General features: G+C 44.3%; 1 protein-coding gene across 2 annotated transcripts in view; it reads left to right on the forward strand.

The window, feature by feature from the left end:
• The window catches only part of LOC134358935 (putative lysosomal acid lipase/cholesteryl ester hydrolase), a 64,839-nt gene that overhangs the window by 11,448 nt on the left and 28,602 nt on the right, over nt 1–24,789 (forward strand). For both annotated transcript variants that reach the window (XM_063071631.1, XM_063071632.1), the window contains exons 2-4: nt 4,996–5,101; nt 6,507–6,627; nt 17,062–17,260. In XM_063071631.1, coding sequence (XP_062927701.1) covers nt 5,003–5,101; nt 6,507–6,627; nt 17,062–17,260 — 419 coding nt within the window. In that variant the 5' untranslated portion in view covers nt 4,996–5,002. The remainder of the gene's footprint in view (nt 1–4,995; nt 5,102–6,506; nt 6,628–17,061; nt 17,261–24,789) is intronic.

The following is a 24,789-nucleotide window of genomic DNA, read 5'->3' on the forward strand; positions in this document are numbered from 1 at the left end:
AGCTCACTCCTCCTCTTTTCTATGTTTCTGGAAAGAACTGTGGGTAAAAAATCTGTGGAGAAAGGATAGGGAAGTAGAGTAACTTCTGTACCAGTTCCAAAGGCCATCTCAGGCATGCTCTTTGTATGTTATGATATGAGAACCGTCAGGATTAAAGGCAGATGAATGTACAGAAAACGGAGGCATGTGAACACTATAGGCAGAAGTATTAGTTAAGCACCTAATTAATACTTCAATTAGTTCAACACAACTTCTTGGACCAAAGGGCATGTTTTAGTATTATTGTCCACTTTTTTTTCTCTGTTAGATTATGTAATGCATTGAACTGCTGCTGCTAAGTTAACGAATTTCACATCACATGCTGGTGATAATAAACCTGATTCTGATTCTGACTGTTTAGAACAAATCTACACTTCGATATTAGTAATGTCAGAATGTGCCAGTACTTTGTATGTGATTGCTGAAAAATATTATCATGCTTTGTTTTCAAACATAACACCCGTGAATATTATTTAGTTACTGATAAGCAATGGAAGCCTTACTCCTATTTTTTTTTACTAGATTTTGGAGGTTTGGCTCTTTTTTTTCAGTAGAATGAAGATTTGTATTCGTTGTGTTTAAAATATTGCCAAAATGTTCCTATAAGACATAGAAGCAGAATTAGGCCATTCAGCCCATCGAGTCTGCTCCACCATTCCATCATGTATGATCCTGAATCCCACTCAATCCCGTACACCTGCCTTCTTGCCATAACCTTTGATGCTTTAACCAATCAAGAAACTATCAATTTTTGCTTGAAATATGCCAATGGTCTTGGCCTCCGTCACAGTCTGTGGCAGATCATCCCACTGATTCACTACTCTCTGGCTAAAAGAAATCCTCCTTAACTCTTTTCTAAAGGATCGCCCCTCAATTTTGCCCTCTAGTTCTCGACACCCCCATCATAGGAAACATCCTCTCCACATCCGCCTCGTCCTCTCAACATTTGGTAGGTTAACATGCCTGTAAGAAGGCCTATTGTATGATGAAATATTTGTATCCATTCAAGTTAAAACCCTTTTGACCTTTGTTACATAAATGTAGTGTTTACTAACTTTGCCAAATAGAGTTATGGTGAGGGATGGGATTTGAGCTATTTGCAGCAGTTGTATAGAATTGCTGACGAAGAGGAGATCCGCCCACCAGGCACACCTTGCTCTGCCGTCTTGTTCTGATAAGAAAGCAGCCTTCCGCCTTGTATGCAGCAACCTCCAGCGCAAGCTTCGAGAGATTCAGAACGTGTGGTGGACCAACCTCGCAAAGAGAACTCAGCTTTGCGCAGACACCGGTGACTACAGAGGACTTTATGAAGCCGTGAGAGCGGTGTACGGCCCTTCGCACCAGGTCCAGAGTCCCTTGTGCAGTGCAGATGGTCAGGTGCTCTTCACAGACAAGGCATCCATCCTGAACCGGTGGTCAGAACAGATCCAGACTCTCTTCAACGCCAACCGCATGGTCCAAGACTCGGCAATTCATCGCATCCCACAACAGCCAGAGAAAACAGAACTGGACAAAATTCCAGCCCGAGAAGAGACAGTCAAGGCCATAGAGCAGCTGAAAAGTGGCACGGCAGCAGGAGTTGATTGAATCCCACCTGAGATTTGGAAGCATGAGGGCCCAGCATTACACATCAAACTCCGTGAGTTCTTTGCTGCTGGGAACAAGGTAAACTACCAGAGGACCTCTGTGATGCAGTCATCATCGCCCTGTATAAGAACAAGAAAAGTCCGACTGCTCCAACTACCGAGGGATAATGCTTCTCTCTGTCGCAGGGAAATCCTCGCATGAGTACTCCTGAACAGATTGGTGCCCATCATTGCTGAAGGACTCCTCCCAGAGAGCCAGTGTGGCTTCAGAGCCAACAGGAGCACCACCGACATGGTATTTGTTCTCAGGCAGCTCAAAGAGAAATGTAGGGAACAGAACAAGGGATTGTACGTGAGGTTTGTCAACCTTACTAAATCTTTCGACACCGCGAGCAGGGAAGGTCTGTGGCAAATCATGGAACAACTGGGATGCCCCCCAAAGTTCCTCAGCGTGGTCATCCAGCTACATGAAGATCAGCGTGGCCAAGGCAGACACAACGACCTCTCAAAACCCTTCCCAATAGGCAACGGAGTAAAGCAAGGCTGCGTCCTTGTGCTGACTCTCTTCACCGTCTTCTTCAGAGTGATGCTGAAAAGGACCACAGACCTTGATGATGAGGACAGTGTCTACATCCGATATCGTACCGATGGCAGCCTGTTCAACCTGAGGCGACTACAGTCCCACACGAGGACATTGGAGCAACTCATCCGAGAGCTACTCTCCGCCGATGATGCTGCCCTTGTTGCCCACGCAGAGACAGCCCTGCAGCGTATAACATCCTGCTTCGCAGAGGCTGCCGAGCTCTTCGGACTGGAAGTCAGCTTGAAGAAGACAGAAGTTCTCCATCAGCCCACACGTCAGGAAGATTATCACCCTCCCTGCATCACCATTGGTGAGGTAGAGCTGAAGACTGTCCACCAGTTCAGCTACCGGGGGTGCACCATCTTGTCAGATGCCAAGATCGCCAAAGAGATTGACAACAGACTGGCAAAGGCAAACAGTGCATTCAGCAGGCTGTACTAAAGAGTCTGGAACAACAAGCATTTGAAGAAAGGCACAAAGATCAGCATGTACAGAGCCATTGTACTGACCACCCTCCTGTACGGCTCCGAGTCATGGTCACCTACTATCACCACCTACGACTCCTTGAGTGTTTCCACCAGCGCTGCCTCCACACCATCCTCAACATCCACTGGAGTGACTTTGTCACCAACATCGAAGTCCTCGACCAGGCGGAGGTCACCAGCATCGAGGCCATGCTTTGAAGACACAGCTACGCTGGGCAGGGCACGTCTCCAGGACGGAGGATCATCACCTGCTCAAGATTGTACTGTATGATGAACTCTCCACTGGCCACCGTTTCAGAGGGGCGCCAAAGAAGAGGTACAAGGACTCTCTGAAGAAATCCCTTGGTGCCTGTCACTTTGACTATCACCAGTGGTCTAATCTAGCCTCCGATCATGAGGCCTGGCGCCACACCATTCACCAGTCTGTCTCCTCCTTCGAGAACGCACGCAGAGCTGGCGTTGAGGACAAAAGGAGAAGGACGAAGAACTGTGACACAGCAGCACCAAACCTAGAACAGAATTTTCCTTGCGGCCGCTGTGGCCGGATCTGCCTGTCCCGTATTGGCCTTGTCAGCCACCAGCGAGCCTGCAGCAGACGTGGGCGGCCCCCTTCCTAAATCTTCATTCGCGAAGCCAAGCCATGATGATGATGATAATCAATCCCTTTTTATCCCAAAACTGCTTTAAGTTTGCAGAAATGTTGCAAACTTCATGTAGTAAGAGATAATTTAACATTATTATGAGATTTATTTGCCATTTTACATGCTTTGCCTATCACACTTTTCCATGGACTGTATTCGACTGTGGAAGTGTCACTCTTTGATCAGCATTCACAATCACTCCAGCACTGGTGTCCCAGTTATTGTAATGGTGCCTTTATCTCACCTTCCTCTTGAGAAGAAAGCTTAAAAGCTAGATAGTAAACAGAATTTCAAATGCTAGTTCCTCAAACAGGAAAGAGTAAATGTTAGGCAACACACACAAAATGCTGGAGGAACTCAGCAGGCCTGGCAGCATCTATGGAAAAAAGCACTATCTATCGCCATTTGGGGCAGAAACTCTTTGGCAGGACTGGAGGGAAAAAAAAATGAGTAAATTTGAAGGGTGGGGGCAGGGGAGAGAGAAATACCAGGCAATAGGTGAAACTTGGAGGGGGAGGGATGAAGCAAAGAGGTAGGAGGTTGATTGGTGAAAGAGACAGAAGGCCGTGGAAGAAAGAAAAAATGTTGTGGGGGGGCGGTGAGGAAGAGCACCAGAGGGAGGCGATGGGCAGGCAAGGAGATTACATTAGAAAGGGAAAAGGGAATGGGAAATGGTGAAGGGGGATGAGGGGGATCTATTTTTAGACTAATAGAAATAATTTAATTTTTTATTCTATCGGTTTGTTTTTTGACTAGAACTTGTTTGTTGTTTTGTTGAGATACGGTGCAGAATAGACCCTTCCAGCCCTTCGAGCTGCGCCGCCCAGCAATCCCCCAATTTAACACTAGCCTAATCACGGGACAATTTACAATGACCATCTAACTTACCAATGGCCCATCTTTGGACTGTGGGTGCAAACGGGAGCACACAGAGGAAACTCATGCGGAGAACGTACAAACTCGTTACAAGCAGCGGCAGGAAATTGAACCCGGGCTGCTGGTACTGTAAAGCGCTGTGCTAACCACAACGCTACCATGTAGCGTGTAATTTCTTGTCTGTCATCAGACTCAGTCTGACAGGCCTGTTTCCGAGATTTATCCCAGTCCTGAAAAAGGCTCTCAGCCCAAAATGATGACTACTCTTTTCAATAGATGCTGCCTGGCCTGCCGAGTTCCTCCGCATTTTGAGTTTGTTCATTTGCTTTTCTTCCCCTATTCAGCATGTGAATCTCAGTGCAAGTGATGTGTCATATCCTTCCATAATTATTCTTTTTCAATCTTTTTAAAAGTTTCATGATGATAAACATACCATAGTATTGATACAAAGTTATTGGGATTACATTGTTATAATTCACATAGTTAAATATAAACCCAGTTGACACATGGGTATTAAACCTCCCAATCATACAGAATACAAATATATACAAAAAAATAGAAAAAAAATCATGAAAAAGGAAAAAAATATATACCGCAAAAGAAAGACTAACCTAAACAGTGTTAATCAACTAAAATAAGAAAAAAAAGACATGGGCTGTTATTTAACATCAAAAAAAGGAACTATTAGTGTCGTCCATTATTAGTTGTATAAAATGTGAATCTCAGTGCAAGTGATGTGTCATATCCTTTCATAATTAATGATCCATTTTGTATGTTTCCTATAGAGTGAAGATGAGCCTACAATGTTTTGCACTGCTACTTCTAATGCAATTTCTAGATGCTTTGCAGCACAATAATGTACATGTGGATCCTGAAGCCTACATGGATATTGTAAGTTGTATTCGAAGAAGGATACAGTGTTATTTTAGCTTTAAAATACTAGCCCAGTTTTTGTTATTTCTACTTTATGAATATTTGTGTAGTCATTGTTATGGATGCTTCTGAAAGTGATGTTTATGCTGGAAAATTAAGCCCAAGAAATTCTGACAATTGTTTTCCCCCTAGTGTCTCTCTTAAAGATGTGAGTAGCAGTTGTATCAAATGGCTGCAGATGCTGAGCCAAGCTGCCTGTTACACTGTAGAAAAGTTAGACAAAGATCAAAATAATCAGTTTCTGTTTTTGGGTGTTCTGTGGTTTTTTTTGTGTAACACTGGCCCGAAACTGACAGTAATTATTTGCAAGTTCTTTGTAGCCAGCTTTTAAAGGGTTATGCCACAAATCAAGCAGTTCACTTCTAGCTGGGGGAGTATTTTTTCTATTAAATAAATGGATATGTAATAATGCACAGAGGCTGGGTGATCGCCCACCAGGAATATGTTCAGGTTCGTGAAAAGCGATGCCCACAGACTGCATTTTTATAGGCAATTTATTTCAGAGACGTGGGGAAAGTATTTGGGGGAAAGTTTATGCAAGAAAGCTGTAGTTAGTAAAATTGAAATGTCAGGAGTTGAATTTCCTAAACTAGAATCAAACAGTGGGAATGTGTCCACCTTTTAAATCTACTCATCTTTTTTTTCCCTTCAGTCCTGCCGAAGGGTCTCAGCCCGAAATGTCGACTGCATTTTTTTCCATAGGTGCTGCCTGGCCTGCTGAGTTCCTCCAGCATTTTGTGTGTGTTGCTTGGATTTCCAGCATCTACAGATTTTCCTCTGTTTGGAATTATTAAAATTCTCATTTTTAAATAGAGATGCACTTGTTATCAATCTCTATTCTGCTTGAGCTGTTTTTAGATACCAGTAATACCTAATTCATTAAAGCAAAAGAACCCTCACTCTTTGCTTTGAAGCCATGCCCTGTACCAATACACTCAGTGATTCTTCTATATTGGAGAGAAATCATAACTGAGATATCTGAGGTCTCTCTTAATAATCTGTGCCTACGCTGTTCCGTTACTGGCTTGTTAATTTTATCATGGCAGATAAGGTGTAAGCTTACCTGGTAATTCTCCAGATGTCCTAGCCTGCATTGCCTCTGGGAATTGTATAAGATAGAGGAAAATTGAGGCCAATGGAAAAATCAGCTGAGTTGGGTATAAGACACAGAACATTAGAAAAATTGGACCAAGGATTTATCAGGGGAGGCCAGCAGGTGACTGGCTGATTTATTTTTAATGTCTTTTAATTTCTCAGTGGTTCTAGTTTTGACTAGGCCTGTGTTTATCTGTTGCTTTTTTTTTCATTGCATGGTGATCTTTTTGCTAAGTAACAAACTAACTTGTGCTGTCTGCTGTTCAAGTCCCAGCTGATCTCCTACCGTGGTTATCCTAGTGAAGAATATGAGGTGATGACTTCTGATGGCTATATCCTTTCAGTAAACAGAATTCCCTATGGAATCAATGACACTCCGGAAAGCAAAGGTAACTGCAATTATAGTATTGGTGTCTTATTAAAGAAAGTTTAAATGTGATGTATTAGAGCTGAGGCATTTTTATTTCAATATGAGGCTGTAAGAATGAGTGAGGCTGTATGTGTGGGTGCTGCAGAAAGGGTGTGGGGAAAGAAAAGTTGATAGATGTGTCATGGTGCCCTTTGGCTCAATTTTTTATGAGTTATAGTACCTGCTGTGATGAGTCATGGAGCAATACACCATAAATATTGGCCTTTTGGCCCAACTAATCCATTGCCAACCACAGTGCCTGCCCAGCAAGTCTCAATTTTCTGTAATTGCCCCATATCTATGTTTCCAACTATTGATACAACTGCAGCATAAAGTCTGACTCCTATACTCATTGCCCTGACTGATGGTGTCCAGTGTGTTAAAATGCCCTTTTCACTTCCCTGTCATGCTTTGTTAAAAGTTCAAAGTAAAATTTATTATCGGAGTACATACACGTCACCACATTCTTTTTCCTGCAGGCATACTCAGCAAATCTATAGAATAGTAACTGTAAACAGGATCAATGAAAGAGCAAGAGCATAAGGGACAACAAACTATTGAAATGCAATTACAAATAAGTAGCAATAAATAACGAGAGCATGAAATAATAAGATAGAGTCCTTAAAGTGAGATCTTTGCTTGTGGGAACATCTCAATAGATGAGTGTAATTGTCCTCTTTTGTTCAAGAGCCTGATGGTTGAGGGGTAGCAATTGTTCTTGAACCTGATTGTGTGAGTCCTGCAATCTCCTCTCTGGAGGATGCACTCTATCAGGCTTTGGGGATTTATCCACCCTAATGTGTCATAAGCTGCAAACACTTCTATCCTGTTAATATGGGAGTGCTCCAGAATATCTCTGCTTATTTCTCTTATCTCTTGAACAGCCATTACTTTCTCTTCCCTAAGCTCCAAGAATATTCATTAAAAAAACGCCCATCTCTTGTGGCCCAGGCAGAGGCAGCCCCATCGATCTCTAAGGGCAAACACGAGAAAATCTGCAGATGCTGGAAAGAGACCTGATGAGGGATCTCGGCCCGAAATGTTGATTGTTTACGCTTTTCCATAGATGCTGCCTGGCCTGCTGAGTTCCTCCAGCATTTCGTGTGTGTTACATTTGATCTCTAGGGGGACTGACTCTCCTTAATCACCCTTTTACTCTTAATATAGTGAACAAACCTTTTGGGATTTTCCTCATCCTTGCCGAGCAGATCTGTCTCATACTTTTATTTTCCCCCTGATTTCCTTAAGTATATTCTTAATCTTTTTATGGTCATCAAGGGATTCACTCAATCCAGATTTCCTAAACTCAATGTATGCTTCCTTTATCTTGATCAAAGACTCAAAATATCTCTGCAGCCAAGATTCTCCAAACTTGCCAGGTTTACCCTTTGTTCCAACAGGACCACGCTGCTCCTGGGCACTTGCTATCGCACTCTTAAAGCCTACCCACTTGTCACTGTCCTATCTTTCATCAGCACTGATGAAGGGTCTCGGACCGAAACACTGACTCTACTGACTTGAAGGGAGTGAATACTTATGCAATAAATTTTGTGATTTATATTTGTAATTAATTTAGATCACTTTATAGAGATCTGTTTTCACTTGGACTTGAAAGAGTCTTTTTCTGTTGATCAGTCTCAAAAATAGCCAAGTTAAATCCATGGTGATACAATGTTGTATATATGTGTGGAGGAGAATATTTGACTGGTTGCATCACAGCCAGGTATCGAAACGCCAATGCCCTTGAATGGAAAAGCCGACAAAAAGTAGTGGATATTGTTCAGCCCTCCCCATTATTGAGTACATCTACACAGAATGCTGTCACAGGAAAGCAGCATCCATCATCAAAGAACCCCCACCACTCAAGCTATGCTTTCTTCTTGCCACTGCCATCAGGAAGAAGGTACAGGACCCTCAGGACCCACACCACCAGGTTCTGGAGCAGATATTTCCCCAAACCATCGTTATTGAACCAGAGGGGATAAACACTCAGTTTCACCAGCGCCATCACTGAACTTTTCTGTCAAACTAAGGACTCGCCTTCATGGACTCTTGGTCTCATATTCTCAATAGTTATTGCTTATTTTTAATTATTATTTCATTTTCTTTTCTATTTGCACAGTTTTGTTATCTTTTGCATAATGTTTGTTTGTCCATCCTGTTGATTGAGTCTTTATTGATTCTATTGTGTTTCTTGGATTTACTGTGAATGCCACACTAACATAAATCTCAGAGCTGTATATGGTGACATATATGTATTTGGATAATAAACTTACTTTGAACTTTGAATTCCAAACGACAGCGTAGACCTGGAGTGCTATACAAGTCTAGACAAATTAAAGTCATGCTTCTGCAGGAACGCCCAATCATCAGTTGCTCCAGAACCCTCCAGCATTCTACCAAAAAAATGTTATACAGAGGATATTATTGTCTCTCAGTTTCCCTGACACAGGAACCACATCAATGTTCCTAGGCAAAGCCTGTCATTTGTCAAGCTAAGTACAATTTAATCTGCCCATGCAAATGCCACTGAAAATGCCCACGATTTCTGAAGTTCTATCTGTTGTTCTGTAATTGTGGAATAGATCCCAGATAGTTTATGCAAAGCTTTGCATGGACCTCCGTAGTAAAAATATCATAACCAGATGATCAAACAGGTGCTGACCCCTGAGTAGATCTATTTTAGCATGTTTTGATCCAGAAACTTTCTGTAGTTTATAGTTCAAAGGTACAATTTAATGTCAGAGAAATGTATACAATATACATCCTGAAATGCATCTTCTTCACAACCATCCACAAAAACAGAGGAGTGCCCCAAAGAATGAACGACAGTTAAATGTTAGAACCCCAAAGTCCCTGCCCCCAGCTTCCCCTCCCGTGTGTAAGCGGCAGCGAGCAATAAATTCCCCCCCCCTCCACCGGCAAAAAAAAAGCATCGGTACCGCCACCGAGCACTCAAGCGAGAGCAAAGCAATAGCAAAGACACAGACTTGCAGTCACCCCAAAGACTTCGCGTTTCACCCAGTGTTCGACATACCGCATGTTCTCTCTCTCCCTAATAAGGGAGAAAGACGTGTTGAACATGGATCTGCTGTTTTATCAGTGAAGTAATGTTGAAGAAAGTGGCTCATTTGGCAAAAGTAAAGCAGTTCACACTCTGAGCTCTAGAATGTACCCAGTGAAATTACAGATACATTCTTTTGCCATTAGCCAATTCAGAAGTGGTGTCTCCTTGATCTGCCTCCACCCATTTCTTAACAACTAAGCTATAGGAGAAATCATGGGGCTACAACGTACGTATTGTCCGTCGGGGGAAAATATGTGATTGTGCATTCAATGAATACGGAAGGCGGTGAGTATGTGCAATGGGATGCCAGAGGAGGTGTTAGAGGCAGTTACAGTTATATTTAAAGGAGACTTGGATGCTTATGGATTTAAAAAATCTAAAGGGCTTTTGGCCAAGTACAGTCAAGTGTGATGGCTCAGTTGGACAAATTGGTTGGCAATGTCCCCTCTAAGCTGCGTGGGTGCACAGCCACACAGTAACTGAAATGCTCCCACGCACGTAGCCTTTGTTGCCACGCTGCTGGAATTGGAAGGAGCAAGAAAAAAAATTATGAAACGTAAGATTTTCTTTGTTGTATAGTATTTCATTATACCCTTCAATGAAATAAAATCAAAAGTATGTGATTTTTAAAAAATTTTAATGTATAATATTCTTACTATGACATATTACAAAAACAAGAAGCGCTGTGCCATTTTCATGCTGTGTAAATGTTCCCCACTTAGAGCAATGGTTGGCCTGCGCAGCTGTAAGAAAAATTAGAGGGGATGTTGTTGTTTGGCTTGGATAAGTTGTACTGAAGGGTCTATTTCCGTGTTGTATATATCTGTGACTCTATGTTGCATGTGAATTTTGTGATGCACCATATAATCTGTTAATCTCTGTTTTAGTAGACCTGTTCATAGCATTATCATATATCAAAGGTTACTTGACAATTTGGCAGAATGTTTAACAAATCATTTAAGAGCAAGTACAGGTTTCCCCCACCATCTGAAGGTAGAGCGTTCCTATGAAATGGTTCGTAAGCCGGAATGTAGTAAAGTGAATAAGCAATTACCATTTATTTATATGGGAAAATTTTGTGAGCGTTTGCAGACCCAAAACTAACCTACCAAATCATGCCAAATAACACATAAAACCTAAAATAACAGTAAGATATAGTAAAAGCAGGAATGATATGATAAATACACAGCTTATATAAAGTAGAAATACTTTTCCACAATCATTTCCTGAACTGTTCTCCGTAGTGAAAATCTCACGCAAACGCCATCGGCAAAAACACGGTGCAAGCGCTCTCCAGTAACCTTTAGGCTATGAAGCTGCCAAATCATACCAAATAACACGTAAAAATACACAGCCGATATAAAGTAGAAATAATGTATGTACAGTGTAGTATCACTTACCGGAATTGGGACAGCATCGAGCACACTGATGATGGTGTGTTAGACCGAGTCGAAGGTTGGGGTGGTGCAGTGGCCCCCACCCTCCGGACAGCGACCTGTTACATTGCAATGAAGCATGCAGGGGTCCAGCGGTAGCCGGGAGACACCCAGCACATCTTTAAGAAAAAAGCAGAAATAAACAAGCTAATTAATTAGGTGCATAATGTCGATTGCATCACCTCTGAACTGGGCCAACAATTACGAGTTGGGCAGCACCTAATTAATTAGCAAATTTATTTTGGCTTTTTTCTTAAAAAGGTGCTGTGTGTCTCCCGGCTACCGCTGCATTCTCCACGAATCGGTATCTGTCCGCGGCCCGGGTGTTGGGGTGGTTGGACACGGGGGTGTCATCTCATCGTCGATCAGGGCAAGCAGCTGATCTTCTCCTATGACTGCCCGCCTCGATGTCGAAGGTCGAGGTTCGTCGTCTGCTGTGGCTGATGTGGAAGGCTTGCTTGACTGCTGAGCCTCACGTGTTTTCCTATCATACAGTTCTTTGTTAGCAGTCAAACCATTCTGCAAATATCCCCTAAACCTACGTTCCCTTTCAAAATTAAAGTCGTACTTTATCATTACTCATTCGGTTTCGATTGTTATCCTTTCCTCTTCCAATTGCATCAGCTCTTCATCTATCAGTTCTTGGTCATGGGATGCCAAAACCTCTTCAACATCATCTTCGTCAACTTCCACAAGCCAAACTCACTTAGTCCTTACTTCATTCACCACAATCGAAACGCTTAATTATGTCTAGTTTTACGCTAAGAGTAACACCCTTACAAGCTCTTGCAGGCTTTTCCAATACAGGTTTCCCCCACCATCTGAAGGTAGAGTGTTCCTATGAAACAGTTCGTAAGCTGAAATATCGTAAAGCAAAGAAGTAATTACCATTTATTTACATGGGAAAATTTTGTGAGCGTTTGCAGACCCAAAAATAACCTACCAAATCTTGCCAAATAACACATAAAACCTAAAATAACAGTAACATATACGATTGCCTGCACAGATCTCTGTAGCGAAAATCTCACGCAAGCGCTCTCGGCAGAAAATCTCACGCAAGCGCTGTTGGCATAAACGGCCTCTCCAGTAACCTTTAAACTATGAAGCTGCCAAATCTACCAAATGACACGTAAAAATACACAGCCTATATAAAGTAGAAATAATGTATGCACAGTGTAGTATCACTTACCGGAATTGGGAAAACAGCGCCGAGCACACTGTTGATGGTGTGGTAGACTGAGTCATTGCAGGCTGGGTGGTGCAGTGGCCCCCACCCTCTGGGCCGCCGATCCGATAGATTGCCACGAAGAACGCAGCAGTAGCCGGGAGGCACACAGCACATCTTTAAGAAAAAAGCTGAAATAAACATGCTAATTAATTAGGTGCTGCCCGGCACATAAATGTCGGCGCAGATCAGAGGCGATTGCTGATTGCATTGTCACTGATCTGGGCCGACAATTACATGCTAGGCGGCACCTAATTAATTAGCATGTTTATTTTGGCTTTTTTCTTAAAGATGTGCTGTGTGCCTCCCAGCTACCGCTGCATTCTCCGAGAATCAGTGTAGTAACCGTCCGGGGCCCGGGTGTTGGGGTGGTGGGACATGGGGGTGTCATCTCATCGTCAATCAGGGCAGGCAGCTCATCTTCTCCTATGACTGCCCGCCTCGATGTCAAAAGTCGAGGTTCGCTGTCTGCTGTGGCTGATGTGGAAGGCTTGCTTGACTGCTGAGCCTTGCGCATTTTTCTATCATACAGTTGTTTGTAAGCACTCAAACCACCCTGCAAATATCCCCTAAACCTATGTACCCTTTCAAAATTAAAGTCGTACTTTATCATTGCAGTGAAAATCTCACGCAGTTGCTTCACTTTCTGCATTCGGTTGCATTCGGTTTTGATTGTTATCCTTTCCTCTTCCAATTGCATCAGTTCATCTATCAGTTCTCGGTCATGGGATGCCAAAACCTCTTCAACATCATCTTCGTCAAATTCCACAAGCCAAACTCACTTTGTCCTTGCTTCGTTTACCACGACCGAAACGCTTAATTCTGTCTAGTTTTACGCTAAGTGTAACACCCTTACTCTTTCAGGCTTTTCCAACACCTTAGAACTCATCTTGCTAACGGCTGCTCAATGCAACGTGTTAAAGCAATGCCGTTCCGAATCCGGGAGACAGCGGCTGCTCGGGGCCCGCGCTGTCTTTTATCGCGCGCTGCCTTTCTTCGTAACAGTGAAAACACCTTCTGAAAGCGAAAACAGGGTACTAATGTAGGTCTTTCGTAACAGTGAGGTTTCGTAAAGCGAACGCTCGAAAAGTGGGGGACACCTGTACCTTAGAACTCATCTTGCAGACGGCTGCTCACAGGCATGTGCTTAAGCAATGCTGGCTAGAATGCTGTTCCGAATCCGGGGGGAGAGCGGCTGTTCGAGGCGCGCGCTGATTTTTTTTCACGTGCTGCATTTTTCGTAACAGTAAAAACATCTTCTGTTAGCGGAAACAGGGTACTAATGTAGGTCTTTCGTAACAGTGTGGTTTCATAAAGCGAACGTTCGAAAAGCGGGGGATACCTGTACATATTTTTATCTATACTCTAACATTGTGCTTATTATTTTCACGTTTAAAAGCATTATAGGTTTAATTGTTCTAGTCAAACTTGCACAATTCAGCTAGCGTGACCTGAAGCAATAATGTACTACACTTGCAATTAAAGATAAATACTTAATTTTCATTTTGTGACAGTCTATGCAGTTTTACAACCCATTTATCGTGTAACCTTTCTCATATTTCTAATTTTGCTACTTTGACAACCTGTCGATGTTGGCCAATGTATGTTGAAAGAGTATCAGGAGCATAAAAATGCAGATAGTGGAAATCTGAAGCAACAGAATCACTCAGTAGATCTGCAGAGAGAAAAGCAGAATTGATATCTGTCAATGATCTTTCAGAACTGAAATATTAACTCTGTATTGAAACCTGCTAAGTGCTTCCTATTTTTATTAAAATAATGTTCCTGAATACCTTCACCATTAGTTATTTGGCTAACTAGGAATCCAGACATGACCCATGAATTTGATTAGTAAATAGAAAAAAAGGTAATAGTTAGAGTTGCTGGGCATGTGATGTCATTACTCCAAATGGCATAAACTTCAATCTTTTTATGCATTCCTTGATGAGATAAACAGTAAAATGTGCATTAAAAAATGAGTCCTTTACTTGCTTTGTTATAGAATGTTTGCTTAGTAGATTTCCAGTGAGATATTACCATCTGCATTGCATACCTGATTACGGGAGAAGATGGTGGCGTGACGACAGCACGCGCGGCCTCTCCGGTGATGAATATCTGTAATCTGTCAAGTAGGGGACTGTGCACAATTCTGATTTGATGGAGACAGACGTGAGTGCATAGCAGAACATCTGGAAAACTTCTGAAATGTCTGCTTTGCTACCACTGCTACTGTGTGGTAACCGGAATCTCTGGAGCTGAAGGCCTTGAAATCCTTGGCTTTGCATGTTTCAGCGGCCCGGTAGAAGTCGAAGCCGCTCAGCAGAGGATGGTGCTCGGGAAGCTGTATCAGAGAGGCTGCTCGGAAGCTCGGAGTTTTTGGACGGATGGACTCAGGGTCGGCTGTGGTCGGCTGCTTCCAAGGTATCGGCAAGTTGACGGTGCCTTGAGGTTTATGGCAGGGAGTTTCTCCCTTTTGCGGCCGCTATCGGGGACTCGGGAGTCGATTGACTCAGGGACTTTGAGACTTTTTTACTGTGCCTATGGACTGTTCTTCATCAAATTATGGTATTGCTTTGCACTACTGTAACTATATGGTATAATTATGTGGTTTTGTCAGTGTTAGTCCTTGGTCTGTCTTGTTTTCTGTGATATCACGCCGGAGAAACATTGTATCATTTCTTAATGCATGTATGCATTTCTAAATGACAATAAAAGAGGACTGAATATTCTCATACTCTAATCTAATTTTAATAGAAAACATATTAATGAAAGCAGCCAAAACATTGGTATTGTAGCCAATCAACAATTTCTTCTAGATAGCCCGAAGGTCTGTTTAAGTTCTAAGTACCAATGGTAATTTCAACTTAATTACACTATAGCTTTCTTCAGATGCAGATTTATTTTACTCATATACAGTGAAATGTGTCAATGTTGCATAAACAAAAGATTGGCTATGGACTACAGGAGGAATGGAGACAAGCTAACTCTTATTGACATCAATAGATCTGGGGTTGAGAAGGTGAATAGCTTCAAGTTCCTCGCCGTACACATCACCGAGGAGCTCATGTGCTCTGTACATACCGTTTGTGTAGTGAAAGAAGCACAACAGCGCCTCTTTCACCTCAGACGGTTCGGTTGAAGAAGTTTGGCATGAGTCCCCAGATCATATGGACTTCCTACAGGGGCACAATTGAGAGCATCCTGACTGGCTGCATCACTGCCTGGTATGGGAACTGTACTTCCCTCAATCGTAGGACTCTGCAGAGAGTGGTGCGGACAGCCCAGTACATCTGTGGATGTGAACTTCCCACTATTCCGGAAATTTACAGAGTCAGGTGTGTAAAAAGGGCCTCAAGGATCACTGGGGACCTGAGTCACCCCAACCACAAGCTGCTACCATCCAGGAAACGGTACTACATCATAAAAGCCAGGACCAACAGGATCCGGGACAGCTTCTTCCACCAGGTCATCAGACTGATTAATTCATGCTGATACAATTGTATTTCTACGTTATATTGACTGTCCTATTGGCCATACTATTTATTACAAATTACGATAAATTGTACATTACTCCTCATGTATGTGAAGGATGTAAGAAATAAAGTCAATTCAACTTGCATGACAACCAACATGCATTCTGCCCTTAGACAATGAATAGACAAACTAATGGAAATATGATTGTTTAAATGATAAATGAAATGCGGTTTGTGACTGAGATGGGCAATTGAAGCAAGGGTTAAAATGTAGCTACAACTAAAAGGGAAAGAAGATTGAAGGGTAGGTGGATTGAAGACACAGATACTTTGCTGTCCCATAGTAGCCCCAATCATTTGTAAAATGGAAAGAATTTTCTTTGGATCATCTTGTTGTACTCTAATCTCAGGATCTTAACTTCCACTTTGATAAGCAAAGAAGTAAACAAAAATATCAGGATACAGTTAGCTTACTGGATATTTATAGTATAAAATGCATATACAATGAGCCTAGCATCAAGCTCTCAGATCCTTCTTTGGGTGGCTAGACTGATGGAAATCAAGTAGTTAAATTAGTCCCAATGCAAGGGCATTGGGAAAACAGGTGGGTCAGTAGGTAGGTTGTGATGTGGGGCCCTCATACTGCTGACGTGGGGCCCTCATGTGCTCCTATCAGAGACAGGTTCTCAATAACATCTTGAATGCTCCTTTTCTGTGGGCTAGTTATTCCCAGAAGCTGGTTGGGACATTGTATTTCTTTAGAGGCTCTGATGAATGCCTGTACTTGAATGGCCATTTTGGTCTGCATTTCTCCTGCATATTACAGTTCCCGTTTCTCCAACAATTAACTTCTAAAAGAACTTCTCATCTATCTCACTTTTTTGGATTAGTACTTGTAGTCTTGAATTATAAACATGAGCGTCATTTAAGATGAATTAACTTGGATTGCTGTTATATACTGTACGTATGTCATTTGATTGCTGAGAACATTTTGATAAATGTTGTTAACAGAGTTTAGAAGATGCACTCTAATGCAAAACTAAATGAGACTTCCTGAGCTAAAATTGCACAGTTTACTAGATCTTGCAAATCATTTAAGTGGGTTAGGTATGTGGAACACATATGGATATATATTGAGTAGGTACCTGAATGTTAAGTACTTGTCTTGCGTAGACACCATCTTTTCAATTGAAGTTGCTCTTTATTTGTTTAGGATCTCGGCCAGTAGTATTTCTGCAGCATGGTTTACTGGCAGCTGGAAGCAACTGGGTCACAAACTTGGCCAACAACAGCCTGGGCTTTTTTCTAGCAGATGCTGGTTATGATGTCTGGATTGGAAATAGTCGTGGAAACACCTGGTCCAGAAAGCACATAAATATTCCGGTTTATAAGGATGCATTCTGGAGATTTAGGTAATGACTTTGCTTTTATTTTTGCTGTAATAACATATCGGTGTATAATTGCTTGGTAGGTAACTAGCTTGCAGTGTTAATTCTTTTGAATGGGTTTTTCATTGAACGTAGAACAGCAAAGCACAGGACAGGTCCTTTGATCTCTGTGTGCCAAATGTTTAACCTATTTTGTGATCAATTTAACCCTTCCCTCCCTCATAGACCTCCATTTTTTTTGTCATCCACGTGCTTATCTAAAACTCTTAAATGCCCCTATTGTCTGTGCCTCCACCACCACCCCATGTTCCACTCATTTACCAATCTCTGTGTATAAAGAACCTACCTCTGACAACCCCCTCTACGTTCCTAAAATCACATTAAAATTATGCCCTCTTGTATTAGTCATTTCCACCTGGGAAAAGGTCTCAGTCTGTCCACTCTACTTATGCCTCTTAACATCTCGTACACCTTTATCAGGTCACCTCTCATCCTCTTGCTCCAAAGAGAAAAGCCTTAGCTCAGTTAATCATTCCTCATAAGGCATGGTCTCTAATCCAGGCAGGCAGTATTCTGGTAAATCTTCTCTGTACCCTCTCTAAGCTGCCACTTCTTGCCTATAATGAGGCAATCAGAACTGAACACAATATTCCAAGTGTGGTTCCATAGAGCTGCAACCTGACCTCACAGCTCTTGGTCTCAATCCCGTGACTGATGAAGGCTAACATACCTTCTTCTCACCCTATCAACTTGTGTGCTAACTTTGAGGGCGCAATGGATGTGGATTGAAAGATCCCTCTGTTCCTCCCCACTGCTAAAAATCCTACCATTACCCCTGTATTGCTTTCACGTTTGACTTCTAAAGTCTATCACTGAACACTTTTCTGGTTTGAGATCCATTTCAGACATTTGGGCCTGACTCCCACCACTTTATTCTGGCTTCTACCCCTTTCCTTTCCAGTCCTGATGAAGTGTCGGCCCGAAACGTGGACTGTTTATTTCTCTCCGAGATCGTTGGCTGACCTGCTGAACACATCCAACATCTTTTGTGTCCATGTCCTAACTCTTCTGTGATCTATCTACATCAGGGACAATTTAGGTGGTCAATTAACTACCAGCCAGCACACCTTTGGGATGTAGGAGGAGGAAGCTGGAGAAACGATGCTGTCGTACAGTGACTCTGCAAATTTCTAGCATCTGCAGAACCTCTAATGTTTATTCCTGTAGCTTGTTCAGGTTAACACTGTGGGACTTTTACTCATGAAATCACTAATTGATCTTTCATTTTCCCCCAACTCTCACTGATGTGATTTCAATGAAAATACGCAATTCCTTGATCTTTTAAAATGCAGGTGAACACCCACATTACCGAGGGTTACCTTCCTTAAAAATAGTCTGTATCACAATTTTCTGTAACATGAAGCTGCATTGTTTGTGCCTGCATCAAGGAACAAAAGTTTTAATAAATGTGATTACTTACCTTTTTTTACATAAATTCTGTGGGAATGAATTTAACTCTGTATCCGAGTAGTAATTGATGAATCCTGTAAGCGTGAGGTGCCGTTATCTGAATGGTAGAGTTGCCTGTATTGTGGATTCTGTAACTGAAATGTCCACACTGTTTCTTCAAAAAACTCAACCCAAAGTTTTATTATCGCTGATTGCCAAGATGATATTATACTTCGTTCATTAAAATAAACTATGTAGAAGAAATAACAGTAGTACAGTATAGTAATAACAGAATTGGGTGTATCAATACAGGTGTCCCCCGCTTTTCAAGCGTTCGCTTTATGAAGCCTCACTGTTACGAAAGACCTACGTTAGTTCCCTATTTTCGCTAACAAAAGGTGTTTTCACTGTTACGAGAAAAGGCAGCACGCGAAAAAAAATCAGCACGCGAGAAAAGGCAGCATGTGCCCCGAGCAGCTGCTCTCCCCCGAATTCGGAACGGCATTCTCGCCGGCATTGCTGAAACACATGCCTGTGAGCAGCCGTTTGGAAGATGAGTTCTACGGTATCGGAAAAGCCTAAAAGAGCTCGTAAGGGTGTTACATTTAGCATAAAACTAGACATAATTAAGTGTTTTGATCGTGGTGAACGAAGTAAGGACAAAGTGAGTTTGGCTTGTGGAAGTTGATGAAGATGATGTTGAAGAGGTTTTGGCATCCCATGACCAAGAACTGATAGATGAAGAGCTGATGCAATTGGAAGAGGAAAGGATAACAATCAAAACTCCCGAATAGCCATTTTTCTCGGCGGTTGATCGGGACTGGACTGCGCAAGCGCGTGCAAGTCAGTCCGTGAGGCAGCGGGAGTATTTAAAAGAGAGCAGTTTGACGGAGCGGGCGATGGAGTAGAGGGAGACAGAGTAGAAAGGCTTTGTCTCGAGAGGCTTTGCAAGCAGAGGCTGAGTACGAGCTTTGCTCCAAGTGTGATAAGGCCAGGTAAGTTCCTTTAAAAGGAGAACGGTCTGCAGTGGTATTTTATTTGAAGCAAGGAAGGCGGCGAGGCTGTAACGTATTGGGTAGGTCATGACAGCTGAGATCAGCCCCGTGGTTTGTTCCTCCTGCTGCATGTGGGAAATCAGGGATACTTCCAATGTCCCTGACGACTATGTGTGCAGGAAATGTGTCCAGCTGCAGCTTCTGGCAGACCGCATTGAGCAGCTGGAGCTGCGACTGGATTCATACTGGAGCATCCGCGATGCTGAGAAAGTCGTGAATAGCACGTTCAGCGAGTTGGCCACACCGCAGGTAAAGGCTGCACAGACAGAAAGGGAATGGGTGACCACTAAACAGCGTAGCAGTAGGCAGGTAGTGCAGGAGTCCCCTAAGGTCATCTCCCTCCTAAACAGATATACTGCTTTGGATACTGTTGGGGGAGATGTTTCATCAGGGGAAGGCAGCAGCAGCCAAGTTCATGGCACCATGGGTGGCTCTGCGGCACAGGAGGGAAGGAAAAGGAGTGGGAGAGCTATAGTGATAGGGGATTTGATTGTAAGGGGAATAGATAGGCGTTTCTGTGGCTGCAAATGAGACGCCAGGAGGGTATGTTGCCTCCCTGGTGCAAGGGTCAAGGATGTCTCCGAGCGGCTGCAGGACATTCTGGAGTGGGAGGGTGAACAGCCAGTGGTCGTGGCGCACATAGGTACCAAAGATATAGGTAAAAAAACGAGATGAGGTCCTACAAGGTGAATTTAGGGAGTTAGGAGATAAACTAAAAAGTAGGACCACAAAGGTATTGTGTAGATACATCTATTGATGCTTCTGGACACATCTTCAGTGATGTTCCTGGAATCATCGGGTGTTTCGGGTCTTCCAACATCATACAACCTCCTCCAGGTGACCCAGCCGGGGCTGATCAGACCCCAGCTTGTGTCCAGATGGCTAGCTACTTATGACTCCATGGCTCCCCTCTTTTGAGCCACAGCCATCTTGAGGCCCTCTCAGCCGCATCAGTGGTACTGCGGATGGCTCTCCTCTTCCTCTCTCCCTCGATGCCCAAAATGCTGAAGGCTCTAACTAAAGAACGGGCTACGAATCCCCTACAACCAACCTCCACTGGGAGACACCTCGCTCTCCATCCAGCCTGCTGACAGTTGCTGACCAGTCCTGCGTACTTGGAGAGCTTCCTTTCAAAGGCCTCTTCCAAGCTATCTCCCCATGGGACTGTCAGCTCCAGCAGCACCACTTGCTTAGTAGACTCAGACACTAGGACAATGTCTGGTCGCAGGGTGGTGGCTGCGATATGGTTGGGGAACTTCAGCTGCCCTTCGAGGTCCACCAACAGCTGCCAGTCCCTTGCAGAGGTCAGAATGCCTGCAGATGTTCTTTTGGCAGGTATTAGCTGCTCCCCAGCTCTGACAAAGGCAATGGTCTGCTTGGAGGGTCAGGACCGCTTCGCCCACTCAACTCCTGCACTGACGGCTTCAGCGATGGTCTTCAGGACTGATCATGCCTCCACCTGTACCGTCCCTCACCAAGTGCCCTTGCACAGCCGCTGAGGATGTGCTCCAGGGTTCCTCACTTGGAGCACAGTGGGCACGCAGATGACTTTGCCTTGCCCCGTGTGTGCAGGTTTGATGGGCTTAGAAGCACATCGTACGCTGCCTGGATGAGAAATTGGATGCGGTGTGGTTCGGCTTTCCAAAGATCAGCCCAGGTCACTTTCCTCTCAAGTGCATTCTCCCATCTTGTCCAAGCTCCCTGTTGCTTCATTCCCACCACCTTGCAGGCTCTCGTCTCCTCCACTACTGCTCTCACCTCCTCCTGAACTAGACGACGCCTTTCCTTCCCTCTGGTGTCCATTTGGGGAGTTGGAAAGGATCCTAGCCCAGCTCGGCCTCGTGTGACCACTCCCACCAGCCTCCTGTGACGCAGCCTCGCCTCTGCCTTCTGAACAGCTTCCTGTGCCCTCCACCTCCACTTCCTGCCAGTACTTACTTGGATCCCTGCTCTCGCCACCTTCGGGTCACTTGAGTCCCTGTACTGTAGCACTTCTCTGGCTCTTGTTACCTTGAATTCTTCCTCCAAGGATTTGAAGGGCAGTTGCAGTTTGTTGTGGTGTCCATAGAGTGCGATGCTGCTCAGGCTCTTTGGCAGCCCCAGCCATCTCCTGAGGTGGTGGCTAACCCTCCTCTCTAAGGTTTCGACTGTCGAGATCGGAACTGCATAGACGAGGAGGGGCCACAGGATTCTGGGAAGAATGCCATGCTGATACACCCAGGCTTTAAGCTTCCCAGGTAGGCCAGACTTGTCCGCAGATTTCAGCCAGCCATCCAACTCGGTGCAGATTGCCTGAATGGATGTTGTGTCCCTTAAAGAGCTGTCAAAAACTTTGCCTTAGCTCTTGACTGGCTTTTCTGTGATGGTTGGGATGGCTGTGCCTGCGATGCTGAACCAGAACTTGTTCTCCACCTTCCCTTTCCTCAGCACCATCGATCTTGATTTGGCAGGTTTGTAACGCATCCGGGCCCACTCCACCAGCTTTTCGAGCCCTTGCAGAATCCTCTGGCAGCCTGGGACTGATTCTGTGGTGACTGTGAGGTCATCCATGAATGCCCTGATAGGTGGCTGCCGTTGAGTGGAATTCATTCTGGGCCCTCTGCACTCTGGTTCAGCAGACTTAGTGAGCATGTTCATGGCTAGGGAGAACAGTGTCACTGAGATAGTGCACCCTGTGATGATGCCGACCTCCACCTTGTGCCAGGTTGATGTAATTGCTCCTGAAGAGACCCTCATCCTGAAGTTGCTGTAATAATCAGTGATAAGGTCTCTGACTCTGCTGGGGACGTGATATTTGGTCAGTGTGAGCTGCACCAGCTTGTGCAGAATGGAGCCATATGCATTTGCCAGGTTGAGCCACAACACTGACAGGTTGCCCTTGTTCTCTCTGGTCTCCCTGATGAGCTGTGTCACCACACCGATGTGCTCCAGACAGCCCAGCATCCCTGAAATGCCACCTTTCTGGACTGATGTATCAATATAGGTGTTCTTTGCTAGGTAGGTGCACAGCCGGTTAGAAACAGCACTGAAGAAGATCTTCGCCTCGACACACAGCAGGGAGATGATGCGAAACTGATCTATCTGGGTGGCATTTTCCTCCTTCGGGACCCACACCCCTTCAGCCACTCTCCACTGTTCTGGAATCTTCCCCCTTCTCCAGAAGATTCTCAGGATCTTCCACAGACGCAGCAGGAGTTTGGGGCAGTTCGTGTACACTTTGTACGAGGTGTTGCTTGGTCCTGGAGCCGAGCTTGCCCTTGCTTTGCGGATGACCACTCTGATTTTCTTTAGTTGCAGCTCTGACATGTTGAACTGCACATCCGGTTCAGGTGGGTCTATTAGGATGTCGCACTCTCCCAACTCCTGCTCTCTTTCAGGATCATTATGTATCTTCTTCAGATGTTGGTCTCTGTCTTCCTGCTAACAGGCCAGTTTCCCACTGCGCTTCTCCCCCAGCAACTCCTTGGTGAACTTGAAGGGGTTGGCGATAAAGGCAGCACGTTTTCGGGCCCTTTCACGACGCCACCTCCAATGCCACTCTGCCCGGCGGAGGACCCTGATCTTCTTTCGTAGTATGCACATCAGCTGGGCCAAGCCAACGCGCTCCTCCTCTCCTGCCTCCTTGTATTGGGACTTCAGCACTTTCATCTCCTGCCTGATGTTGTGGATCCTCAATGCTCTTTGGTTCTTCGAGTAAGATGTTTTGGAGCCTTCCTTCTCCTCTTCTCCGAACCGTTCAGCTGCGATACTGACAATACTTTTTGTCATGGCTTGCAGCTTCCTATCAACCCCTCCCTTCGCTATTGCCTCCAGAATTTGGTTAACATCTTCATCAAACTGTTTCCACAGTGAAGTCATGTTAGCTGCAGGCCATTTGATCCGCCTCCTGTTAGACTTCATGTTCGAGGGATTAGTTTGCAAAACTTGGAGGTTCCGGGCACTATGGGGTGACTCCGGGCCTGGCCCCTCCTTCGTCTCACCAGGTTGGACACCTGCGCGTTGTGCTGCTCCTGCTCCCGCCAAACACTTCATCCTCGCTTGGTGGATCTTCAAGCCAAGATCGTTCTTGCAGATTTTGCCACATGCACACCACTTCCTCATCGTCGTTTGTTCATTGCCTGGGTCTGATGCCATTGCGTCCATCCGACTGGGGTGCTCATCCTCCCCCCCCCCGGCACCCCTGGGGGTATCTTTTCCTTAGATTCTTTGTGGCTTTTGTGGGGGTCCTCCTCTCAGAGGACACAGATAATAATCTCTGGATTACTACCAGTGCCACGTGCTAGTCAGAGTAGAAATAGGAGGATATTTCGGATGAATATATGGCTTGAAAAATGGTGCAAGGGGGAGGGATTCAAATTTCTGGGGCATTGGAACCAGTTCTGGAGGAGATGGGACCGGTACAAACAGGACAGTCTGCACCTGGGCTGGACTGGAACCAATGTCCTAGGGGGAGCGTTTGCTACTGTTGTTCAGGAGGATTTAAACTAATGTGGCAGGGGGATGGGAACAAGTGCAGAGAGACAGAGGGGTGTAAAAAGAGGGTAGAAGCAAAAAGTAGTAAGGTGAAAAGTAAAAGTGGCAGGCCGGCAAATCCAGGGCAAAAATCAAAAAGGGCCACTTTTCAACATAATTGTATAAGGGCTAAGAGTGTTGTAAAAGCGAGCCTGAAGGCTTTGTGTGTCAATGCAAGGAGCATTCGAAACAAGGTGGATGAATTGAATGTGCAGATAATTATTTATAAGTATGATATAGTTGGGATCACAGAGACATGGCTCCAGGGTGACCAAGGATGGGAGCTCAACGTTCAGGGATATTCAATATTCAGGAGGGATAGACATGAAAGAAAAGGAGGTGGGGTGGCGTTGCTGGTTAGAGAGGAGATTAACGCAATAGAAAGGAAGGACATTAGCCGGGAGGATGTGGAATCGATATGGGTAGAGCTGCATAACACTAAGGGGCAGAAAACGCTGGTGGGAGTTGTGTACAGGCCACCTAACAGTAGTAATGAGGTTGGAGATGGCATTAAACAGGAAATTAGAAATGTGTGCA

The sequence above is a fragment of the Mobula hypostoma genome, chromosome 19, assembly GCF_963921235.1.
Source record: "Mobula hypostoma chromosome 19, sMobHyp1.1, whole genome shotgun sequence".
NCBI lineage: Eukaryota > Metazoa > Chordata > Chondrichthyes > Myliobatiformes > Myliobatidae > Mobula > Mobula hypostoma.